This window comes from Salvelinus fontinalis, chromosome 23 (genome assembly GCF_029448725.1).
Source record: "Salvelinus fontinalis isolate EN_2023a chromosome 23, ASM2944872v1, whole genome shotgun sequence".
Taxonomy (NCBI): domain Eukaryota; kingdom Metazoa; phylum Chordata; class Actinopteri; order Salmoniformes; family Salmonidae; genus Salvelinus; species Salvelinus fontinalis.
In genome coordinates, this window is record NC_074687.1 from 11795271 (window position 1) to 11816399 (window position 21129).

The window sequence follows — 21129 nt, forward strand, 5'->3', positions numbered from 1 at the left end:
TGTATGTGGATGTAAGCCATAATGTTTAACCCCTGTAAATGTCATGGCTTTTGTAGTCTGTGCAAATTCTTAAAGGTACTATGCTCACGCTCTGAATATTAAATCCGGCCTATCTAAATTGCATGGCCACTGGTGAGCTAATGCTCTAGGTATGGACACATGGGTCTGTCGCGTCCACCCGCAAATGGCAACTGGGCTATTCATGGTGCCAAGTTGATTGGTTTAAGCATACAACATAAATCCTATTAAGTACATGTAGGATCAGTTGATTATCCTGTTTGCCAGCAGCACCCCCCTGCCATCAAGTTGATCCATCTGACCTAACGCGGAGAAAAGGGAAGTAGTCCATCCTACAAGTATCCTGGTTTAAGAGTTGACTCTGAATTACTACTTGTGAAGAATTTCTGTGTTCAAGTGCTAGTCGGAACTTGGGAACTAGCGTTTCCGATTAGCCAACTGGTTGTAAGCGGCGCGTTAACCAGAACCAGATAGCATGTCGAAAAGTTCAGTTTCCTAGTTCTGATTAGCCCATGAACACTAGAGGCCCGTTTGTTTTATACATACATTTATAGAGTTCGATGCAGTTTACAGTATTGTCATGTGCAATTTTCACATGAGCCAGGGGTTGTGTTCAGTTGAACTCTTGATATTGACTCACTATTGCGTAAGCTGTAGCGTTTGTCGAGGCGAAATTGGTTCTGTGAATGGGATGTAAATAGATAAGGGTAGCATACACTGAGTGTACAGAACATCTGCTTTCCATGACATGCGGTGCCTTTCTAAAGTAATCAAACTCCTTTTTCCACATTTTTGTGTCGCAGCCTGAATTTATAATTGATTACATTGAGAGATAAATGTCGTTGCATACACGTCTTAATGTCAAAGTAGATTTCTGTTTTGAAAATTTAACAAAAAATGTATGAAGATTATGTTGAAAAAAATATTCAGCCCCTTTGTTATGGCAAGCCTAAATGTAGTAAAATATATGAAGGGACCAAAAAAAGACATTGAATATCCCTTTGAGCATGGTGAAGTCAATTACACTTTGGATGGTGTATCAATACACCCAGTCACTACAAAGATACAGGTGTCCTTCCTAACTCGGTTGCTGGAGAGGAAGGAAACTACTCAGGGATTTCACCATGAGACCAATGACTTTAAAACAGTTTAAAGGCTGTGATAAACTGAGGATGGGTCAACATTTTAGTTACTCCACAACATAACTGACAGTGTGAAAAAGAAGTCTGCACAATAAAAATACTACAAAACATGCATCCTGTTTGCAACAAGACACTAAAGTATTACTGTAAAAAAGTGGCAAAGCAATTCACTTTTTGTCCTGAATACAAAGTCTTATGTTTGGGCCAATCCAATGCCTACCACTCCATATTTTCACGCATAGTGGTGGCTGCATCATGTTATGGGTATGCTTTGTAATTGATAAGGACTGGGGAGTTGATCAGGATAAAAAATAACCTGGTTCAGTCTGCTTTCTACCAGACACTGGGAGATGAATGTACCTTTTAACAGGACAGTGAGTGAGTGGCGCAGCATTTGAAGGCACTGCATCTCAGTGCAGAGGCATCACTACAGTCCCTGGTTCGAATCCAGGCTGAATCCCATCTGGCTGTGCTTGGGAGTCCCATAGGGTGGAGCACAATTGGCCCAGCATCGTACGGGGTGGGCTGTTATTGTAACTAAGAATTTGTTCTTAACTGACTTGCCTAGTTAAATAAAATAACCTAAAACTCAAGGCCAAATCAAGTTTATTTTATATAGCCATTCGTACATCAGCTAATATCTCGAAGTGCTGTACAGAATTTACACTGGATGTGATTACCAAGCAGACAATGTTCCTGAGTGGCCAAGTTACAGATTTGACTTAAATCTACTTGAAAATCTATGGAAAGACCTGAAAATGCTTGTCTACCAATGCTCAACCACCAATTTTACAGCGCTTGAATTTTGAAAAGAATAATGGGCAAATGTTGCACATTTCAGGTGTGGAAATCTCTTAGGGATTTACCCAGAAAGACTCAGCTGTATTCGCTGCAAAAGGTGCTTCTACAAAGTATTGACTCAGTGGTGTGAATACTTATGTAAATGAGATATTTCTGTTTTTGGTTTTCAATAAATTTGCTAAGATTTCTAAAAACCTGTTTTCAGTTTGTCATTATGGGGTAAAATATTGAATCCATTTTGAATTCAGGCTGAATTCAGTCAAGGGGTATGAATACTTTCTAAAGGTAATGTAGACTGGCCAGGTGGAAGCTATGATCCATTATTGATGTCATGTAGATGAAGGGGAGGTGACGGGTTAAAGAAGGATTTTTGAATGAGCAAGACAAAATATTTAAGTGCCTTTGAACGGGGTATGGGTGTAGGTACCAGGCGCACCGGTATGATTGTCAAGCAGTGGCGACCTGTCATTCACCTGTTTAGCTATGTTATTTTGGCATTAATACGTGTCACATATCAGTTTGCAAATAATGTTAAAAAAATATATATATGTAATCATTCAGTTAATAAAGCTGCATACAAACTGTCTTTTTTTTGTTGCTTTCTTGAGTAAAGCAGCTCCAAAATGCAGGTGTTTCAGCCTAGCTCAGTGCTTTCTGTGGTGGTGTGGCAGCCAGCGGAAAATACGGGGCGTAGGGGTTGGTAATGTTCTCTAGTTGTGCCGTGATTGTCTCAGTGTTCTGTTACTCATGGGGACACTACGTCACAGAAAAATCTACAGGGAGAGATGGAAAATTCAAGCCCCTTGGGTGCTGCCATAGTTACATTAAAGTGCCCATCCAAGAAGGCTCAAGGTCATTGGCCATAGATAAAATGACGTCAAGTCACATATCTACCACTTTGATTGGACTGATCATGTCAACATCATACTTTCAAAATCTTAGCTAGTAAGCTAGACAAGCAGTCATCATCATGAATCACATTGACCATCTACTGGCAAATGATTTTCAATCCATGTCATATGAAGAAAAATTATAGATAAAATGTAGCGGTGCTCATCGGCCATTGGACATAAACATCACACAAGTTGGAAATTCCAAATTCAACAATGAGTGGTTTGAAAGTAATCAGTGGCTAACTGCAAGCGTTGTAAAGCAATCACTAGACTGCTATTCAGTGGAGTGGGTGTGTGGTCCAAGTCTGGGTTTGAGGGTCTCTTTTCCAAGCTTAGAAGGATAAACATTCAACTTCATGGGCCAGAACTGGTTGAATACACTGGCCATGCTCTCAATGCTCTCAATCCAGCATGACGTCTGCCGCGTTCAAAACAACTGGAAACTGGCCTCCCGGGTGGGGCAGTGGTCTAGGGCACTGCATCGCAGCGCTAGCTGTGCCACCAGAGACTCTCGGTTCGCGCCCAGGCTCTGTCGCACAATTGGCCTAGCGTCGTCCGGGTTGGGGAGGGTTTGGCCGGTAGGGATATCCTTGTCTTATCGCAAACCAGCGACTCCTGTGGCGGTCCGGGCGCAGTGCACGCTAACCAAGGTCGCCAGGTGCACGGTGTTTCCTCCGACACATTGGTGCGGCTGGTTTCCGGGTTGGATGCGCGCTGTGTTAAGAAGCAGTACGGCTGGTTGGGTTGTGTTTTGGAGGACGCATGGCTTTGGACCTTCGTCTCTCCCGAGCCCGTGCGTGAGTTGTAGCGATGAGACAAGATAGTAACTACTAACAATTGGATACCACGAAATTGGGGAGAAAAAGGGGGGTAATAAAAAATAAAATAAAAACAACTGGAAGCTGGAAGCTGTGAGAAAGTTTGATGACAATTTTCCCACAAGGACCGCCACGCCACCTTCCTGTTCAAGTGAGCACAGCACAAGTCCAAAAATGTCTTATATGCTGCTGCATAAATTATGTAATACTGTATGCCAAGGAGAAATGTATACTGTAGCTAAGAAAGTAATACTAAGTGTGTGTTGTGTAGTAAGCTGTTAGTAGCCCATGTGCCTCACCCTAATAATGTGGTATCCTAGAGCACACAAAGTTTGAGTGTATTTGTCTATTGGTGTGTATCCTACAGCAAGGGGTTGCTGTTGCCCAGCCATATCATCTATCAAGGTGAGGACGGCGGTGCTTGGCGTCTGAGTGGTATGTCATGTTGACATACCTGCCGTAACCTTTGTAGGGGTTGACTTTTGTCACAAATCATGTCTACAAGCAAGCACAATGAAGGCAGAGGAACACAACAGTAGAGGTTAAGCATCATTTATTCCAAAATAGAAAAGCTCTAAGGCAAACAGACAGAGAAAAGTCAACAGTAGATTAAACAAATAAAATTAAAAAAACAGCAGATATGTGAGAGAGAGTGCAGCTGAGAGCCACCTGATCCCGAGCCAGAAACACTCAGCTTGGATCTAATCTCATGTCAGGTTTTCTGAATGACAGAAAATAGAAGCATAAGATTGGAAATATACAGTACATTGGTGCAGGTTTTCCCAACAATAAAAGGCCCTGAACTTTATGCAATAATATTAGAATAGAAGATGGCGCATTTTGGAAAACATTCTTAAAAAGCTATCCCTAGATCAGCCACAGTACTCCAGTCCTTCTCAAACTGAGGACCAATGTGCTGCCTGTGAGGTCAGAGGATCCCAACTGCTCTCTGCTTCTAATGCAATATGTATATGTACATTAAAAAAAAGATTAAATGCATGCAACATAACCATGGTTTTTTAGACTGTGATTGCATTTGTACTGTATCTCTGTGTTGTGGATCTGTCTGCCTAAGTACCATAATATCTATTTCAGTTCCTTGTGACCATTGCAATAAGCATAGTATACTGAATTGTGCACTTGAAAGAGTGACATCTACGGAACTATTATAAATTATTTTTAAAAATGACACACTGGCAAAACTGGACTTGTTTGCAGAAAATGAGGGTACTGCAAATCAAGTTTATTTCTGAATTTCAATCCCAACTGCAATTGTCAATGTAACATATTACTATGCCATAGCTACGTCACCCTACTGTAGTTTAGCTTCCGTTGACTACTTTCCCTATAGGTATATACACTGCCCTATGTATTTATTTGGACAGTGACACTAAAATCTTTAATTTGGCTCTATACTCCAGCGTTTTGGGATTTGAGATCAAATGTTTATATGAGGTGGCAGTACAGAAAGTCACCTTTTATTTGAGGGTATTTTCATACATATCTGTTTTACAGTTTAGAAATGAATGCACTTCATGCATCTACAGAAGCACAAAGATCATGCCCCCAACACATGCTAACTTCTCAGCATTACCAGTAACAGGAAGTTAGCATTTTTGGATGGGGTATGACATTTATGCCCTTCGCTTTCCTCACTCATTATTATTCACGATTAATTCATGATTATCCGTAATCATGGTAGCATCCACATTAACGTACCAGTGTTTATTTACAATAAAAGTGACTCAAAAATGACACCATTCATTTCACTAGGTAGTCTAGTGGTCAGAGCGTTGGACTAGTAACCGAAAGGTTGCAAGTTCGAATCCCCGAGTGGACAAGGTAAAAATCTGTCATTCTGCCCCTGAACAGGGCAGTTAACCTACTGTTCCTAGGCCGTCATTGAAAATAAGAATTTGTTCTTAACTGACTTGCCTATTTAAACAAAGGTAAAATATATATTTTTTAAATTCATTTCTATTGGGCACAATATAATCCGAAACACAAACAAAACAAACTGCAAATGCATCCAACAAGTTTCTAGAGTCACACGATTTATGTTGTCATTGTGTACAAGGAATATGGAATCAAATACCACAACATTTTTTACAAACTGTTAAAACACTATAAAGTTAATTTGTCCAAATAGTTATTCAAATAGTGGGGACTAGATACATAAAGTGCATTCACTTCTAAACTGTAAAACAGATACGTATGAAAATTCCCTCAAATAAAAAAGGTGACTTTCTGTACTGTCACCTCATATAAACATCTGATCTCAAATCCCAAAATGCTGGAGTATACTCAAGTGCCAAAGTAAAAGTTTTAGCTTCGCTGTCCAAATAAAAACATAGGGCAGTGTAGCTTCTACTAGTTAGGCTTTCTGTGCTTTTCACTATAGTTATGTCTTTACAAAAAGAACATACCGGTAACTGCCAAAATAACGGAAACCCCGACTTAATAGGGTGTAGGTCCAGAAGGAGCCGCTTCAATGTGCCGTTAAATTGATTCGACGGATGTCTGGAACTCTACTGGAGGGATGCAACGCCATTCTTCTACGAGACGTTCCATCATTTAGTGTTCTATTGACGGTGGTGGAGAACGAGATTGTGGAGGCATTGCTCCACAATCTCCCATAAGTGTTCCATTTGGTAGAGATCTGGTAACTGAGACACACACACACTTTAAAAACAGCTTGTGCTCCTTTGAGACCCCTCTTTCAAAGTCACGGAGACCTCTTCTAGCCATAATAAATCAACAACTGGGCATTTTTAATACCTGACCCTAAGCATGATGGGATGTTAATGTGTTTATTAAACTCCTGAACCAGACCCTGTGTAGAACCTTCTGGTTTAAATATACTTTGTATCCCTCATTTACTTAAGTGTTTCCATTATTTTGGCAGTTAACTGTAAATAAGGCCTTTTTCGGATCGCGTTAAAAACCATTTGACATAATCACATTTTTTTCTCATTTGTCATCAATATTTAGAAAACTTAATTGGACCCTGGAAAACAGGGCCGCTAGCTTCAATAACAAAACTTTTTGTACATAAACATTCCAAACAAAACAAGAGAACACCAAACAAACAAAAAGCATACTTCTCACGTTTGTATATAAAAATAAGCCTCTTTACTTTAATTTTCCTTAATGGGCTCTGCTGGACCTATAGGGTCTGCCTGTAAGCCATGGGCTCTGCCTATAAGCCAGTCCTAATCAGAGTGGGCACATGTAATCAAACACAGTCATGCAAAGTGAACAAAACCCATTACAGATACAACTTGAAAGTGTTGGCATCCAAAAAGAGATTTAAATCAAAAATAAGAAATCATTCACCATTTAGTAACGGAGCTTCAGAGTGTTTTTTTTTAACACTTCATGATTTTTTTTTGCTGCTTCCGTTTCTCGGGCTTTTGGAACATTGATATTATACAGAAAAACACTGGCTTACACACAGACGACGGTAGTAAAAACGCTTTCTGATATCAAACTCCTCACACACAAGACACTCCATTCATTAAAGGGACATCGGGAGTGATCCCGTATGTCCAGTGGTTGTGCTCTGTGTAAACCGATCGAGAGAGCGTATACTTATGTGTAACGCGCATTTGTGTACTTGCGATGCAATACCAGTCTATCTACAGTACATACATAATCTGAGCCATCCTATTTTTAGCAGAGCATTAAAAATGGCTCTGATTTGGTTCTAGTGTGTGTTGCAATTCATTATCAGCCCGCCTTATTCATTATCAGCCCGCCTTATTCATTATCAGCCCGCCTTATTCATTATCAGCCCGCCTTATTCATTATCAGCCCGCCTTATTCATTATCAGCCCGCCTTATTCATTATCAGCCCGCCTTATTCATTGTTAGCCCGCCTTATTCATTATCAGCCCGCCTTATTCATTGTTAGCCCGCCTTATTCATTATCAGCCCGCCTTATTCATTGTTAGCCCGCCTTATTCATTGTTAGCCCGCCTTATTCATTATCAGCACGCCTTATTCATTGTTAGCCCGCCTTATTCATTATCAGCAGGCCTTATTCATTATCAGCCCGCCTTATTCATTGTTAGCCCACCTTATTCATTATCAGCAGGCCTTATTCATTATCAGCAGGCCTTATTCATTATCAGCCCGCCTTATTCATTATCAGCCCGCCTTATTCATTATCAGCCCGCCTTATTCATTGTTAGCCCGCCTTATTCATTATCAGCACGCCTTATTCATTGTTAGCCCGCCTTATTCATTATCAGCAGGCCTTATTCATTATCAGCCCGCCTTATTCATTGTTAGCCCACCTTATTCATTATCAGCAGGCCTTATTCATTATCAGCAGGCCTTATTCATTATCAGCCCGCCTTATTCATTGTTAGCCCGCCTTATTCATTGTTAGCCCGCCTTATTCATTGGCCTTATTCATTGTTAGCCCGCCTTATTCATTGTTAGCCCGCCTTATTCATTGTTAGCCCGCCTTATTCATTGTTAGCCCGCCTTATTCATTGTTAGCACGCCTTATTCATTGTTAGTCCGCCTTATTCATTGTTAGCACGCCTTATTCATTGTTAGCCCGCCTTATTCATTGTTAGCCCGCCTTATTCATTGTTAGCCCGCCTTATTCATTGTTAGCCCGCCTTATTCATTGTTAGCCCGCCTTATTCATTGTTAGCCCGCCTTATTCATTGTTAGCCCGCCTTATTCATTGTTAGCCCGCCTTATTCATTGTTAGCCCGCCTTATTCATTGGCCTTATTCATTGTTAGCCCGCCTTATTCATTGTTAGCCCGCCTTATTCATTGGCCTTATTCATTGTTAGCCCCCCTTATTCATTGTTAGCCCGCCTTATTCATTATCAGCCCGCCTTATTCATTGGCCTTATTCATTGTTAGCCCGCCTTATTCATTATCAGCCCGCCTTATTCATTATCAGCCCGCCTTATTCATTGTTAGCCCCCCTTATTCATTGTTAGCCCCCCTTATTCATTGTTAGCCCCCCTTATTCATTGTTAGCCCGCCTTATTCATTGTTAGCCCCCCTTATTCATTGTTAGCACGCCTTATTCATTGTTAGCACGCCTTATTCATTGTTAGCCCCCCTTATTCATTGTTAGCACGCCTTATTCATTGTTAGCACGCCTTATTCATTGTTAGCCCCCCTTATTCATTGTTAGCCCGCCTTATTCATTGTTAGCCCCCCTTATTCATTGTTAGCACGCCTTATTCATTGTTAGCACGCCTTATTCATTGTTAGCCCCCCTTATTCATTGTTAGCCCCCCTTATTCATTGTTAGCCCGCCTTATTCATTGTTAGCCCGCCTTATTCATTGTTAGCCCGCCTTATTCATTGTTAGCCCCCCTTATTCATTGTTAGCCCCCCTTATTCATTGTTAGCACGCCTTATTCATTATCAGCCCGCCTTATTCATTGTTAGCCCCCCTTATTCATTGTTAGCCCGCCTTATTCATTATCAGCCCGCCTTATTCATTGTTAGCCCGCCTTATTCATTGTTAGCACGCCTTATTCATTGTTAGCCCCCCTTATTCATTGTTAGCACGCCTTATTCATTGTTAGCCCCCCTTATTCATTGTTAGCACGCCTTATTCATTGTTAGCCCCCCTTATTCATTGTTAGCAGGCCTTATTCATTGTTAGCCCGCCTTATTCATTGTTAGCACGCCTTATTCATTGTTAGCACGCCTTATTCATTGTTAGCCCCCCTTATTCATTGTTAGCACGCCTTATTCATTGTTAGCCCGCCTTATTCATTGTTAGCAGGCCTTATTCATTGTTAGCACGCCTTATTCATTGTTAGCCCCCCTTATTCATTGTTAGCACGCCTTATTCATTGTTAGCCCCCCTTATTCATTGTTAGCACGCCTTATTCATTGTTAGCCCCCCTTATTCATTGTTAGCAGGCCTTATTCATTGTTAGCCCGCCTTATTCATTGTTAGCCCGCCTTATTCATTGGCCTTATTCATTGTTAGCCCGCCTTATTCATTGTTAGCACGCCTTATTCATTATCAGCCCGCCTTATTCATTATCAGCCCGCCTTATTCATTGTTAGCCCGCCTTATTCATTGTTAGCCAGCCTTATTCATTGTTAGCACGCCTTATTCATTGTTAGCCCCCCTTATTCATTGTTAGCACGCCTTATTCATTGTTAGCACGCCTTATTCATTGTTAGCAGGCCTTATTCATTGTTAGCCCCCCTTATTCATTGTTAGCCCCCCTTATTCATTGTTAGCCCGCCTTATTCATTGTTAGCCCGCCTTATTCATTGTTAGCCCGCCTTATTCATTGTTAGCCCGCCTTATTCATTGTTAGCCCCCCTTATTCATTGTTAGCCCGCCTTATTCATTGGCCTTATTCATTGTTAGCCCGCCTTATTCATTGTTAGCCCGCCTTATTCATTGTTAGCCCGCCTTATTCATTGTTAGCCCGCCTTATTCATTATCAGCAGGCCTTATTCATTATCAGCCCGCCTTATTCATTATCAGCCCGCCTTATTCATTGTTAGCCCGCCTTATTCATTATCAGCCCGCCTTATTCATTGTTAGCCCCCCTTATTCATTATCAGCCCGCCTTATTCATTGTTAGCCCGCCTTATTCATTATCAGCCCGCCTTATTCATTGTTAGCCCGCCTTATTCATTATCAGCCCGCCTTATTCATTATCAGCCCGCCTTATTCATTATCAGCCCGCCTTATTCATTATCAGCCCGCCTTATTCATTGTTAGCCCACCTTATTCATTATCAGCCCGCCTTATTCATTGTTAGCCCGCCTTATTCATTATCAGCAGGCCTTATTCATTATCAGCCCACCTTATTCATTGTTAGCCCACCTTATTCATTATCAGCCCGCCTTATTCATTATCAGCCCGCCTTATTCATTATCAGCCCACCTTATTCATTATCAGCCCGCCTCATTCATTGTTAGCCCGCCTTATTCATTATCAGCCCGCCTTATTCATTGTTAGCCTACCTACATAATGTGTCAGTTGAAGGTCTTAACCACCACACACACACATATATATATATATACACACACACACATACACATATATATATACATACATATTAAAACAAAGCACACAAAGTTTGTTTTTAAGTGTGTATGTCTTCGTGTGTGTGTGTACAGTACGTCTGTGTCCTACTGAAGGGAGTCGCTGTTGTCCAGGCCCAGCCCAGTCATGTCGTCATCATCGTCCTCGTCCCCGCTGTCTCCTGATTCGTCCTCGCTGTGCCCGCCCATCATCACCTGCTGCACGGCCAGCGTGGCACCGTCTGAAGTCAGGCTCCGGAGACCCTCCACACTCATCATCACCGTGGTTCCTGGTGAACAGACGACCAGGAGAGGACGTCAGTGGCATCACAGATAGCGCTCATGTTTTTCTCTAGTGTCTTATTTCCACACAAAGTGAGTCCCATTGTGAAATAAGTCGCTTTAACAAGGGAGCCTTGAATTTGCCTTGTGACTGAATTCTCCATGTGGCTATCATTTCCATTACAGTAAGCGCTTGCGCCTAGTTACCTTAAAAACAAGTATGGCCAACAGCTCTAGCAACTCTTGAAACATAGCAGTGCTTATCCAATGAGCAGTGTAGCAAGTCACTTGATCGACCTGGCCCGAGTATCCTGGAAGGATATTGACCTCATCCCGTCAGTAGATGATGCCTGGTTATTCTTTAAAAGTGCCTTCCTCACCATCTTAAATATGCATGCCTAATTCAAAAAATGTAGAACCAGGAACAGATAAAGCCCTTGGTTCACTCCAGACCTGACTGCCCTTGACCAGCACAAAAACATCCTGTGATGTTCTGCCTCAGCATCGAATAGCCCCCGTGATATGCAACTTTTCAGGGAAGTTAGGAACAAATATACACAGGCAGTTAGGAAAGCTAAGGCTAGCTTTTTCAAGCAGACATTTGCATCCTGTAGCACAAACTCAAAAAGGTTCTGGGACACTGTAAAGTCCATGGAGAATAAGAGCACCTCCTCCCAGCTGCCAACTGCACTGAGCCTAGGAAACACTGTCACCACCGATAAATCCACTATAATTGAGAATTTCAATAAGCATTTTTCTACGGCTGGCCATGCTTTTCACCTGGCTACCCCTACCCGATCAACAGCCCTTCACCCCCCACAGCAACTCGCCCAAGCCTCCCCCATTTCTCCTTCACCCAAATCCAGATAGCTGATGTTCTGAATGAGCTGCGAAATCTGGACACCTACAAATCAGCCGGGCTAGACAATCTGGACCCACTCTTTCTAAAATGATCTCCCGAAAATGTTGCAACCCCTATTACTTGTCTGTTCAACCTCTCTTTCGTATCATCTGAGATTCCCATAGATTGGAAAGCTTCCGCGGTCATCCCACTCTTCAAAGGGGGAGACACTCTAGACCCAAACTGCTACAGACCTATATCTATCCTACCCTGCATTTCTAAGATCTCCGAAAGCCAAGTTAAATGCAAGTTAAACTAAATGCATGCTCTTCAACCGATTGCTGCCCGCACCTGCCTGCCCATCCAGCATCACTACTCTGGACGGTTCCGACTTAGAATATGTGGACAACTACAAATACCTAGGTGTCTGGTTAGACTGTAAACTCTCCTTCCAGACTCACATTAAACATCTCCAATCCAAAATTAAATCTAGAATCGGCTTCCTACTTCGCAACAAAGCATCCTTCACTCATGCTGCCAAACATACCCTCGTAAAACTGACTATCCTACCGATCCTTGACTTCGGCGATGTCATTTACAAAATAGCCTCCAACACTCTACTCAACAAATTGGATGTAGTTTATTACAGTGCCATCCGTTTTGTCACCAAAGCCCCGTATAAGACCCACCACTGCGACATGTACTCTCTCGTTGGCTGGCCTTCGCTTCATACCGTCGCCAAACCCACTGGCTCCAGGTCATCTACAAGTCTCTGTTAGGTAAAGCCCCGCCTTATCTCAGTTCACTGGTCACCATAGCAGCACCCACCCTTGGCACGCGCTCCAGCAGGTATATTTCACTGGTCACCCCCAAAGCCAATTCTTCCTTTGGCCGCCTTTCCTTCCAGTTCTCTGCTGCCAATGACTGGAACAAACTGCACAAATCACTAAAGCAGGAGACCCATATCTCCCTCACTAACTTTAAGAACCAGCTGTCAGAGCAGCTCACAGATCACTGCACCTGTACATAGCTCATCTGTAAATAGACCATCCAACTACCTCATCCCCATACTGTATTAATTTATTTATCTTGCTCCTTTGCACCCCAGTATCTCTACTTGCACATTCATCTTCTGCACATTCTACCATTCCAGTGTTTAATTGCTATATTGTAATTACTTTGCCACCATGGCCTATTTATTGCCTTACCTCCCTCATCCTACCTCATTTGCACATGCTGTATATAGACTTGTTCTACTGTATTATTGACTGTATGTTTTGTTTATTCCATGTGGAACTCTGTGTTGTTGTATGTGTCGAATTGCTTTGCTTTATCTTGGCCAGGTCACAGTTGCACATGAGAACTTGTTCTCAACTAGCCTACCTGGTTAAATAAAGGTGAAATAATAAAAAAAAATTAAGTACCATCTGGCATCTGGACCTGTTGTTGGGTCATCCCCGTGGCGATGGAGTCAGGCCAGAAGCGCTGTAGCGGCCTGTTCGGAGGAGGTTTCTTCTTGTTTTTGGGTGTCTCTGAAGAGCTGGCGTCCAGCATGGGCTGCAGGATTCGCCTCCGCGCGTTTATGAACCTGAGAGAGAAGGAGGAAAGGTTGGACCAATCACAAGAGGGGAAACAAGGGGTTTGACCAATCACTAAACTTGACACATTATTGGATTGGTTCACGCTAGGAGAGGTTGTTCTTTATGGTATTTCATAATCTTAGGTGATAGTTCATGGTAGTGTGGCATGGGTTCATGTAACTCACCAGTTGTTGACTTGGAGGAGGCTTAGGTTAGTTTGGGTAGCGATCTGCTTCTTCTCATCCTCTGTGGGGTAGGGGTGCTATAGAAATAAGACAACAGTCATTAAAGGAAAAATCCACCCAAAACCACTAATTCCTATAATTTACAGTGTTAAATAACAATATTAAGAACTTGTGAACAAATGCTTCATTTTGCCTCATAATAAGGTTGGTAGCAACAGGGAAAAATATTTGTGGAAATCTGTTGCAGCTCAAATCCACAATGAAATGCTCTCTCTATGGGCTGGCCAGCTAGCTAGCTACACACAATAATACCAAAGAACATATCAGCATGTAACGTTACTCACAGAGTGGAGTCTGACATTTTCAAAGGCAGAAATACTTTTGAGGAGATGGGAAACGTAGCCCATGCTACGTCAATGGGTTGCGTGTGCAATCTGAACCATTCTGGGACAGGAGTGAATGGGAGTCTATTGGACACTGGGTCAAAACCCAAATATTAGCACGAATTTCATCAACAAGATGTACAACTTTACACATTTTTCCCGAGATAATTAACTTGCTATCTGTAGTATCGTGTAGCTTTGGAATCGTAACATTACGTACTTTCGAGGAAAATAGGAAAATTTTTCGACATACACTGACTTTGAGAAGGAATTGTGTGACGATTAGCTTGGCAACCGCGTGACGCAGCATGACAACGTGAACGCAATTGGTCGACAGTCTGCTGGGTGGGGCATTAACTCATTCCTTCATTCATTGGATTACTATCTCTTTTCTATAATATCTCTGGCAACGGCACCATGCATTGCACCCAGGACTGAAGAGGCAGACAAAGGAGAAATGTGCTTAAATTACACATTTCTCGAGGTAGGAGTATCGCAAAAATACGATCATAGGCTCATACGAGAGAAGACATCCTCCAGAGTTATGACATCGACCAGTATTGAAATCTGACATGTTTGATAGACGTTTTCCCATCTAAAAGTCGTATTCCAGTATAGTGAGAGAGACTTCGTCACAATACTACGTGATACTGGCTGGGTTTCTGCCTGCTTAAAAAATGCCAATAACTCAAGCTACAAATGAAAACATGAAATGACCCAGGGGAATAGATAGAACATCACTCAGAGATGTACAAAAACAATATAACGTTCAAAATGGGTGAACCTTTCCTTTAAGTAGTTAGTGTTTTCATCTTGTACTGCAAGCCAATCAAATCCCAGAATCATTCCAGGTTGTAAACCTATAGAGTGTGCCTGTGTTCGACTCACCCCGATGTGCTGGAAGAGCCAGGAGCGCATGACGTTGGTGGCTTGTTTGGGAAGAACGCCACGCTTGTTCTTGGGTGAGCTGTCGTCGTGGTTGAAGAAACTCAGGTCCTGGTTGAGCTGCAGCTGGAGCTGAAGAGAGATACAGTTAGGTTTCTATATTCTTTCACATTTACGCAGAGTGGGAGGGGGGGGGGCTGGTCAGCGTGGGAGGAGTGCTGGTCAGCGGGCAGTGTGGGAGGGGGGCTGGTCAGCGGGCAGTGTGGGAGGGGGGCTGGTCAGTAGGCAGCGTGGGAGGGGGGCTGGTCAGTGTGGGAGGGGGGCTGGTCAGCGGGGGAGGGGGGCTGGTCAGCGGGGGAGGGGGGCTGGTCAGCGGGCAGTGTGGGAGGGGGGCTGGTCAGTAGGCAGCGTGGGAGGGGGGCTGGTCAGTGTGGGAGGGGGGCTGGTCAGCGTGGGAGGGGGGCTTTTCAGCGTGGGAGGGGGGCTTTTTAGCGTGGGAGGGGAGCTGGTCAGCGTGGGAGGGGGGCTTTTCAGCGTGGGAGGGGGGCTTTTTAGCGTGGGAGGGGGGCTGGTCAGCGTGGGAGGGGGGCTTTTCAGCGGGCAGTGTGGGAGGGGGGCTGGTCAGCGTGGGAGGGGGGCTTTTCAGCGTGGGAGGGGGGCTGGTCAGCGTGGGAGGGGGGCTGTTCAGTGGGCAGTGTGGGAGGGGGGCTGGTCAGCGGGGGAGGGGGGCTGTTCAGTGGGCAGCGTGGGAGGGGGGCTGTTCAGTGGGCAGCGGGGGAGGGGGGCTGATCAGCGGGGGAGAGGGGCTGGTCAGCGGGCAGCGTGGGAGGGGGGCTGGTCAGCGGGCAGCGTGGCTGGTCAGCATGGGAGGGGGCTGGTCAGCGTGGGAGGGGGGCTGGTCAGCGGGCAGCGTGGGAGGGGGGCTGGTCAGCGGGCAGCGTGGGGGGGTGCTGTTCCGCGGGCAGTAAATGTCAGCCTCCAGATGTGTTTGTGTGTCTTACCTGTGTGTTCTGGATACGTATGGTCTGGGGCGAGAGGGTCTGTGACACCACCTGGCCCTGTGTGTTGACTACTGTAACTGGTTGGTAGACTGTGCCACCTGGAGGAAACACAAGGACCCAACAATGCTTTCAGACTAGTCCTTATTTATTTTCATAAACTGCTGGTACAGAAACAGACAGATGTACGCTAAGGGCCGGTTTCCGGCACACAGATTAAGCCTCGCTCGTCCTGGACTCTCCATTGAAATATAATCCAGGACTAAACTTAATCTGTGCTCGGGAAACCGCCCCTATGATTCCTATTGAGGTGGGGGTTGGTGTCTGAGGCTCTACCTGTGGTTGTTGTATGCCAGGGTGACATACCTGCTATAACCTGTGTGGGGTTGACAGTTGTCACGGTTACGTTGCCTTGCTGCAGGGCCGATGCTGGCACCACAATCCCCTGGGGACTGAGGGTTCCTGTGAAAGAGCTGGACGTCTGCACGACACACACACACACAGAGGTTAAACGGAGTCTTCACAGTCAATAGTCTGTGTATATAGCATCATGTGTGTATATATGTGTGTATATAATAGGCAAGGTGTGATCTATGTTTTACAGATTCAGTGTGTGTATAGCAGTATACAAGGGTGTGTATTGCAGTATACAAGGGTGTGTGTATTGCAGTATACAAGGGTGTGTGTATTGCAGTATACAAGGGTGTGTATTGCAGTATACAAGGGTGTGTGTATTGCAGTATACAACGGTGTGTGTATTGCAGTATACAAGGGTGTGTGTATTGCAGTATACAAGGGTGTGTTTATTGTGGATTCATAATGGGTGTGTATGACGGCAGCAAATATATATCTGTATGGCAGGGTGTGTGTACCTGGATCTTGGTGGGGGAGAAACCCTGTCCAGATGAGTAGGGGCTGCCAGGTTCTCCACTCAGCAGTGTCTCGCTGTTCATCTTGGTCTTGAGACAGGAGATGTAGCGGCTGCAGAAGTCCTTACACAGGTCGCTGACCTTCTCCAGCTCCAGCAGGTGGATCCGCAGCACCTGGATGGCCTTCACCATCTAGGGGTCAAAGGTCAGGTCAGAGAGAGGAGTTATGAGAGGCCAGGACGTTTGCATTGAAAATGGCATGTGCATAGTAGTCTTATAGTAAATACACAATTTATTCCACTGGTAGATACTTTAGTATAAGGCTGTTGTAATGTTTATGTGTGGCCAACTGGCTTCATCAAACAGCGCCAACGAAACAGTAGCTCACTTTCCATGTGTCATTTGCATAAATGTATGAATAGTGTCACTAGAGGTCATTGTGATGGAAAATCATTCAAAGAATATTAACAGCAAATGAGGTCACCAGATTGTCCAGATCAGGGTCCTCACTGAAGAAGGCTTTGCCCTCTTTCTCCTGGCTGCGGACAAAGTTCTCAATGTCCACGTCGAAGCTGGCTGACGTGACACAGTCTGAGCCCTGCGTAGACTGCTCACATTTCTCAAAGAGCAGGGCCAGGAGAGGAAACAAGGGATGCCTGCAACAACACACACAGACACACGAAGAGACATCACTAAATTGCCATAATTTTACTTTTATGTTACACGTGGCCGTGTTAACTCTATATTTTCGTTAGTAGGGCACATAAAGCCCCGACAACATCTACGACTGACAGCAGCATTTCCTTTTTGAAAGTAATTGAGGTGGGCGTTGACCAAAGCTTTGTCAGGGGGTCAACAGAGTCAGGGGGTGTACCGGTATATGGAAGCCTTATCTACATCCATGGGGGTCTGGGGCTCAGTGGGGGTTGGACTGGAGGCTGCATCCAAACCCTCCTCACCGTCTGCCTGCTCCACCCCCTGCATCTGGAGAGAAACGGAAGCGAGGGAGATGAGATGAAAGCAGAGTGAGGAGCAATAGTAGTGGTTAGGTAACGCTCAGAACCCTGCCTCAACAATTACTAAATAAGCCATGAGAAGATTGGTCTTGTTGGCATTGGTAATAGGTTGGAGGACTGTTTTCTCAGTACACAATGGAAGGAAATAGCCTAGCTAAATTATTCTCAAATGGGTGAATGATACAGAGGTTGTCAGTGTCTCTTTGGACAGGAGTAGAATAGAAACATGAGTCGTGGCATATCATGTTTACCCATTACCGATAGCTACACCAAGCTTGTCTTTGAGCGAATTAATTCAGACACCTTCAGTGATTGGAAGCCAACGTGCTCCTCCTCTCATATTTTCACACTGCCTACCAGCAGCTAGCCAGGCTCACTTCCAAGAACATAAATCCCATCTCCAGCCATGTGATTGAACCAACAATGGCTTTGATTGAGAGCAAATGTGCTGAAAAAGACTTGTTTGCTAGAGCAGGAAAACCTCAACATTGATATGTCCTCACCATTTTCTCAAATCGAAATAAAATCTTATTTGTCACATGCGCCAAATACAACAGGTGTAGGTAGACCTTACTGTGAAATGCTTACTTACAAGCCCTTAACCAACAATGCAGTTAAGAAAATAGAGTTAAGAAAATATTTAATGAATAAACTAATGTAAAATATTTTTTTTTAAGTAACAATAACGAGGCTATATACAGGGGGTACCGGTACAAAGTCAATGTGCAGGGGTACAGGTTACTCAAGGTCATTTGTACATGTAGGTAGCAGTAAAGTGATTATGCATAGATAATAAACAGCGAGTAGCAGCAGTGTGAAAACAAAGGGGGGAGGGGTCAATGCAAATAGTCCGGGTAGCCATTTGATTAATTGTTCAGCAGCCTTATGGCTTGGGTTAGAAGCTGCTCATCCGTAGTTTTGGCAATACATTCTAAATAAATTCTAATAAATCATTTAAGGAATTACAATACACCCAAAAACATTCTGCAGGAAAAAATTACAGTAGTTCTACTTTTTTTTTTTAAATCCAAACTTCAAATAAGCAACTCAAGAACTTAAAATCTTCCCTTACACCCATGGTCGTCGTTTAAGTAGGCCGCAAAACTGAGCCTCAGACTAAATGTGTCCTTCTGACCCACCTGCTGCTCTCCCTCCAGGTACTTGTCTATGGAATCCGACTGGGCAGCCATCATGTTGGCGGACCTAGAAAGACACATAGATCCACACACTGTTGAGAATTAAAAAAGGCTTTTATTGTATAAATTACTCTTCATGATAAATGGAGATTATTTGAAAACAGGACAAGTTACAAAAACGGACATTTGTGTTTGGTAAACAATATTGACTAATACTGCACTATGGAGACGGGTTGAGGTAAATTGCTTAACTACAGTGAAAATCTATTGAATTATTTTTCACTCTTTGAAAGACCAAGTGCTATAAATATTTGATCCTTATTGTAGTCTAAACCATATAAATATGAATGTTTTTAATGGCCTTAACACGATTACATTCCACTTTTATACTTGATTAATTTCCATGTTTATGAATAGAACATGGCAATGCTGGATTGCTCTGACAGAGATTATCTACTCCCTGTAGTGCAATAATATACACGATAATGCAGCTACCTATTTGACTGTAAGGTCTTCATCCAACGAGAATGAAACATGTATGTATATTTACATATAAAAGGCTTAGGGAACAAAATGTATGAAGTTTATACGCTGGCATTCGAAATGTACTGCTTTGTGTAAGTCTTTGACCTATGTTCGTGTGCAAGGATACAACAATGTTGCGAATCGATGAGCATCATACATGTCATATAATTAAACCAGGTTAATGTCTATGGTCTTAACTGATGGCACACACCCACCATGTTAAACCGATTTGCTTTTATCGCTGCCATTCTCGCAGCAACAAAGCCAACTAGCTTCTTGATGGTTAGCAATAGCAAGCAATTATTGGATTAGCTTTCAATCATATGAAGGAAAGCTGTCGAGTGAGACAATTCAGTGTAGTAAAAATTCAGTTTCAGAAAACTTAACTACATGTATTGCGATGTTTACTTGTTCAGACAAGGTCGCTAAACAAAATAGCTAACGTTAGTTTATTTACGAAAGCAACTATCTAGCTAGTTAGCTTACTAGCTAATAAATTGCGAATTTTCTTTTGCCCACTAAATTACGCGATAACAGCCTCAAATGTGTACTAAATGTAATATGCATCAACTCTCTTCATGGCCACGACACCAACTGAAGAGTCCTTGTTTTAAACGTTAGTTTGCAATAGTGAAGTTAGCAGAAGAGCCATATTTACAGCGGTGTCTGAGACGGATTAGCTACCACTTTCACAGGTAGCTGCGCGAAAATACAGTAAAGTGACATAAAATGCTGCTGAATTAAAGTGTATATAAACGAGTATTTCATCCAATATGCATTGACATTGTATTAAAATATTATTACTATTCGTTAAATCATTTATAAATATTCGTTTCTAATTTTAGTTCTAAAATCTTGCCCACAACAAGCAAGCAAGCGACAGCTGCCTATCCCTCCCCTGTGCCACTCGCAATTCAACTGGAAGGGGTAAACTGGCTGGGGCCTTGCATCTAGCTCTCGCCCTTGCTTTTTCAGAATCCTTCTTTCCCACCCCCCCTAGAACGCCGACATTTTTTTCTCGGGTAATTTCCATCTTCCTTGGCTCCGGCCATCTATTCAATGCTACATGAACTCCACTGGCCTCCCTACCTCCCGGGTTTTTGCCCTAGGCATTATTCTGTGCGGCCCAGATTGTTTGATTGATAGGGAACGGAAAAAGAAGATTTTGAGTGACAGCTTACCTGAGTGCCAATCTTCGTCACACTGACAAGCGGCTGCAGCAATCGGGATCCGCAGTTGTCGTGCTGCGTCATCGCGCATGGTCACGCAGGATATTTGGCTCATGAATATTTATAGAGAGGGGGAGGAGATGTGACGTCTGGTGTGCCTTGTTCTTGCCCCAAATATATGCATCTTTTTTTTTGATATAACTAGCCAAGTCAGTTAAGAACAAATTCTCATTTACACTGACGGCCTACCCCCCTATCTTGCTGGTGGAATGCCTGGCAAAATCTAAACCACTGCTGCTCTTTAATCTTGGGCAAAGCAAAATGAAAAGCCTGTTATAACAATGAAATAATGTAATTAACTTGACATTGTGACTTTTACAAGGAGCTTTATCCTCCTCCCACATTGGTGGGTAATGTATTATTACAGACAAAGAAGATCCATTCTCAGATGTGTAGTGTTGTGATTGTACTGCTGTGATAATTAGGTCAACAGGATGTGTCCTGAACGATCAGACAGAGTCTAAGTCGGGAGTCATTAAAATAGACCGTAAA

The 21129-nt window shown here is 43.3% G+C and overlaps 1 protein-coding gene across 6 annotated transcripts; it reads right to left on the minus strand.

Moving 5' to 3' along the window:
• Window positions 1-4208: 4208 nt before the first annotated feature.
• On the minus strand, window positions 4209-20679 carry LOC129820853 (homeobox protein PKNOX1-like). Of its 6 annotated transcripts, none has more exons than XM_055877895.1 (11): window positions 20590-20679; window positions 18887-18950; window positions 17606-17715; window positions 17216-17387; window positions 16735-16923; window positions 16199-16343; window positions 15866-15963; window positions 14868-14996; window positions 13597-13673; window positions 13256-13419; window positions 4209-10998 (listed from the first exon to the last, which is right to left on the minus strand). In XM_055877895.1, the coding sequence occupies exons 2-11, from the start codon at window positions 18938-18940 to the stop codon at window positions 10817-10819; spliced, it is 1320 nt and encodes a 439-aa protein (XP_055733870.1). In that variant the 5' UTR covers window positions 18941-18950; window positions 20590-20679; the 3' UTR covers window positions 4209-10816. The 6 variants fall into 6 exon arrangements, with proteins under 6 accessions (XP_055733870.1, XP_055733867.1, XP_055733866.1 ...); XM_055877892.1 differs by having other exon boundaries at window positions 16229-16343; window positions 18887-18975; window positions 20590-20660; XM_055877891.1 differs by having other exon boundaries at window positions 18887-18975; window positions 20590-20660.
• Between the last annotated feature and the right edge of the window lie 450 nt (window positions 20680-21129).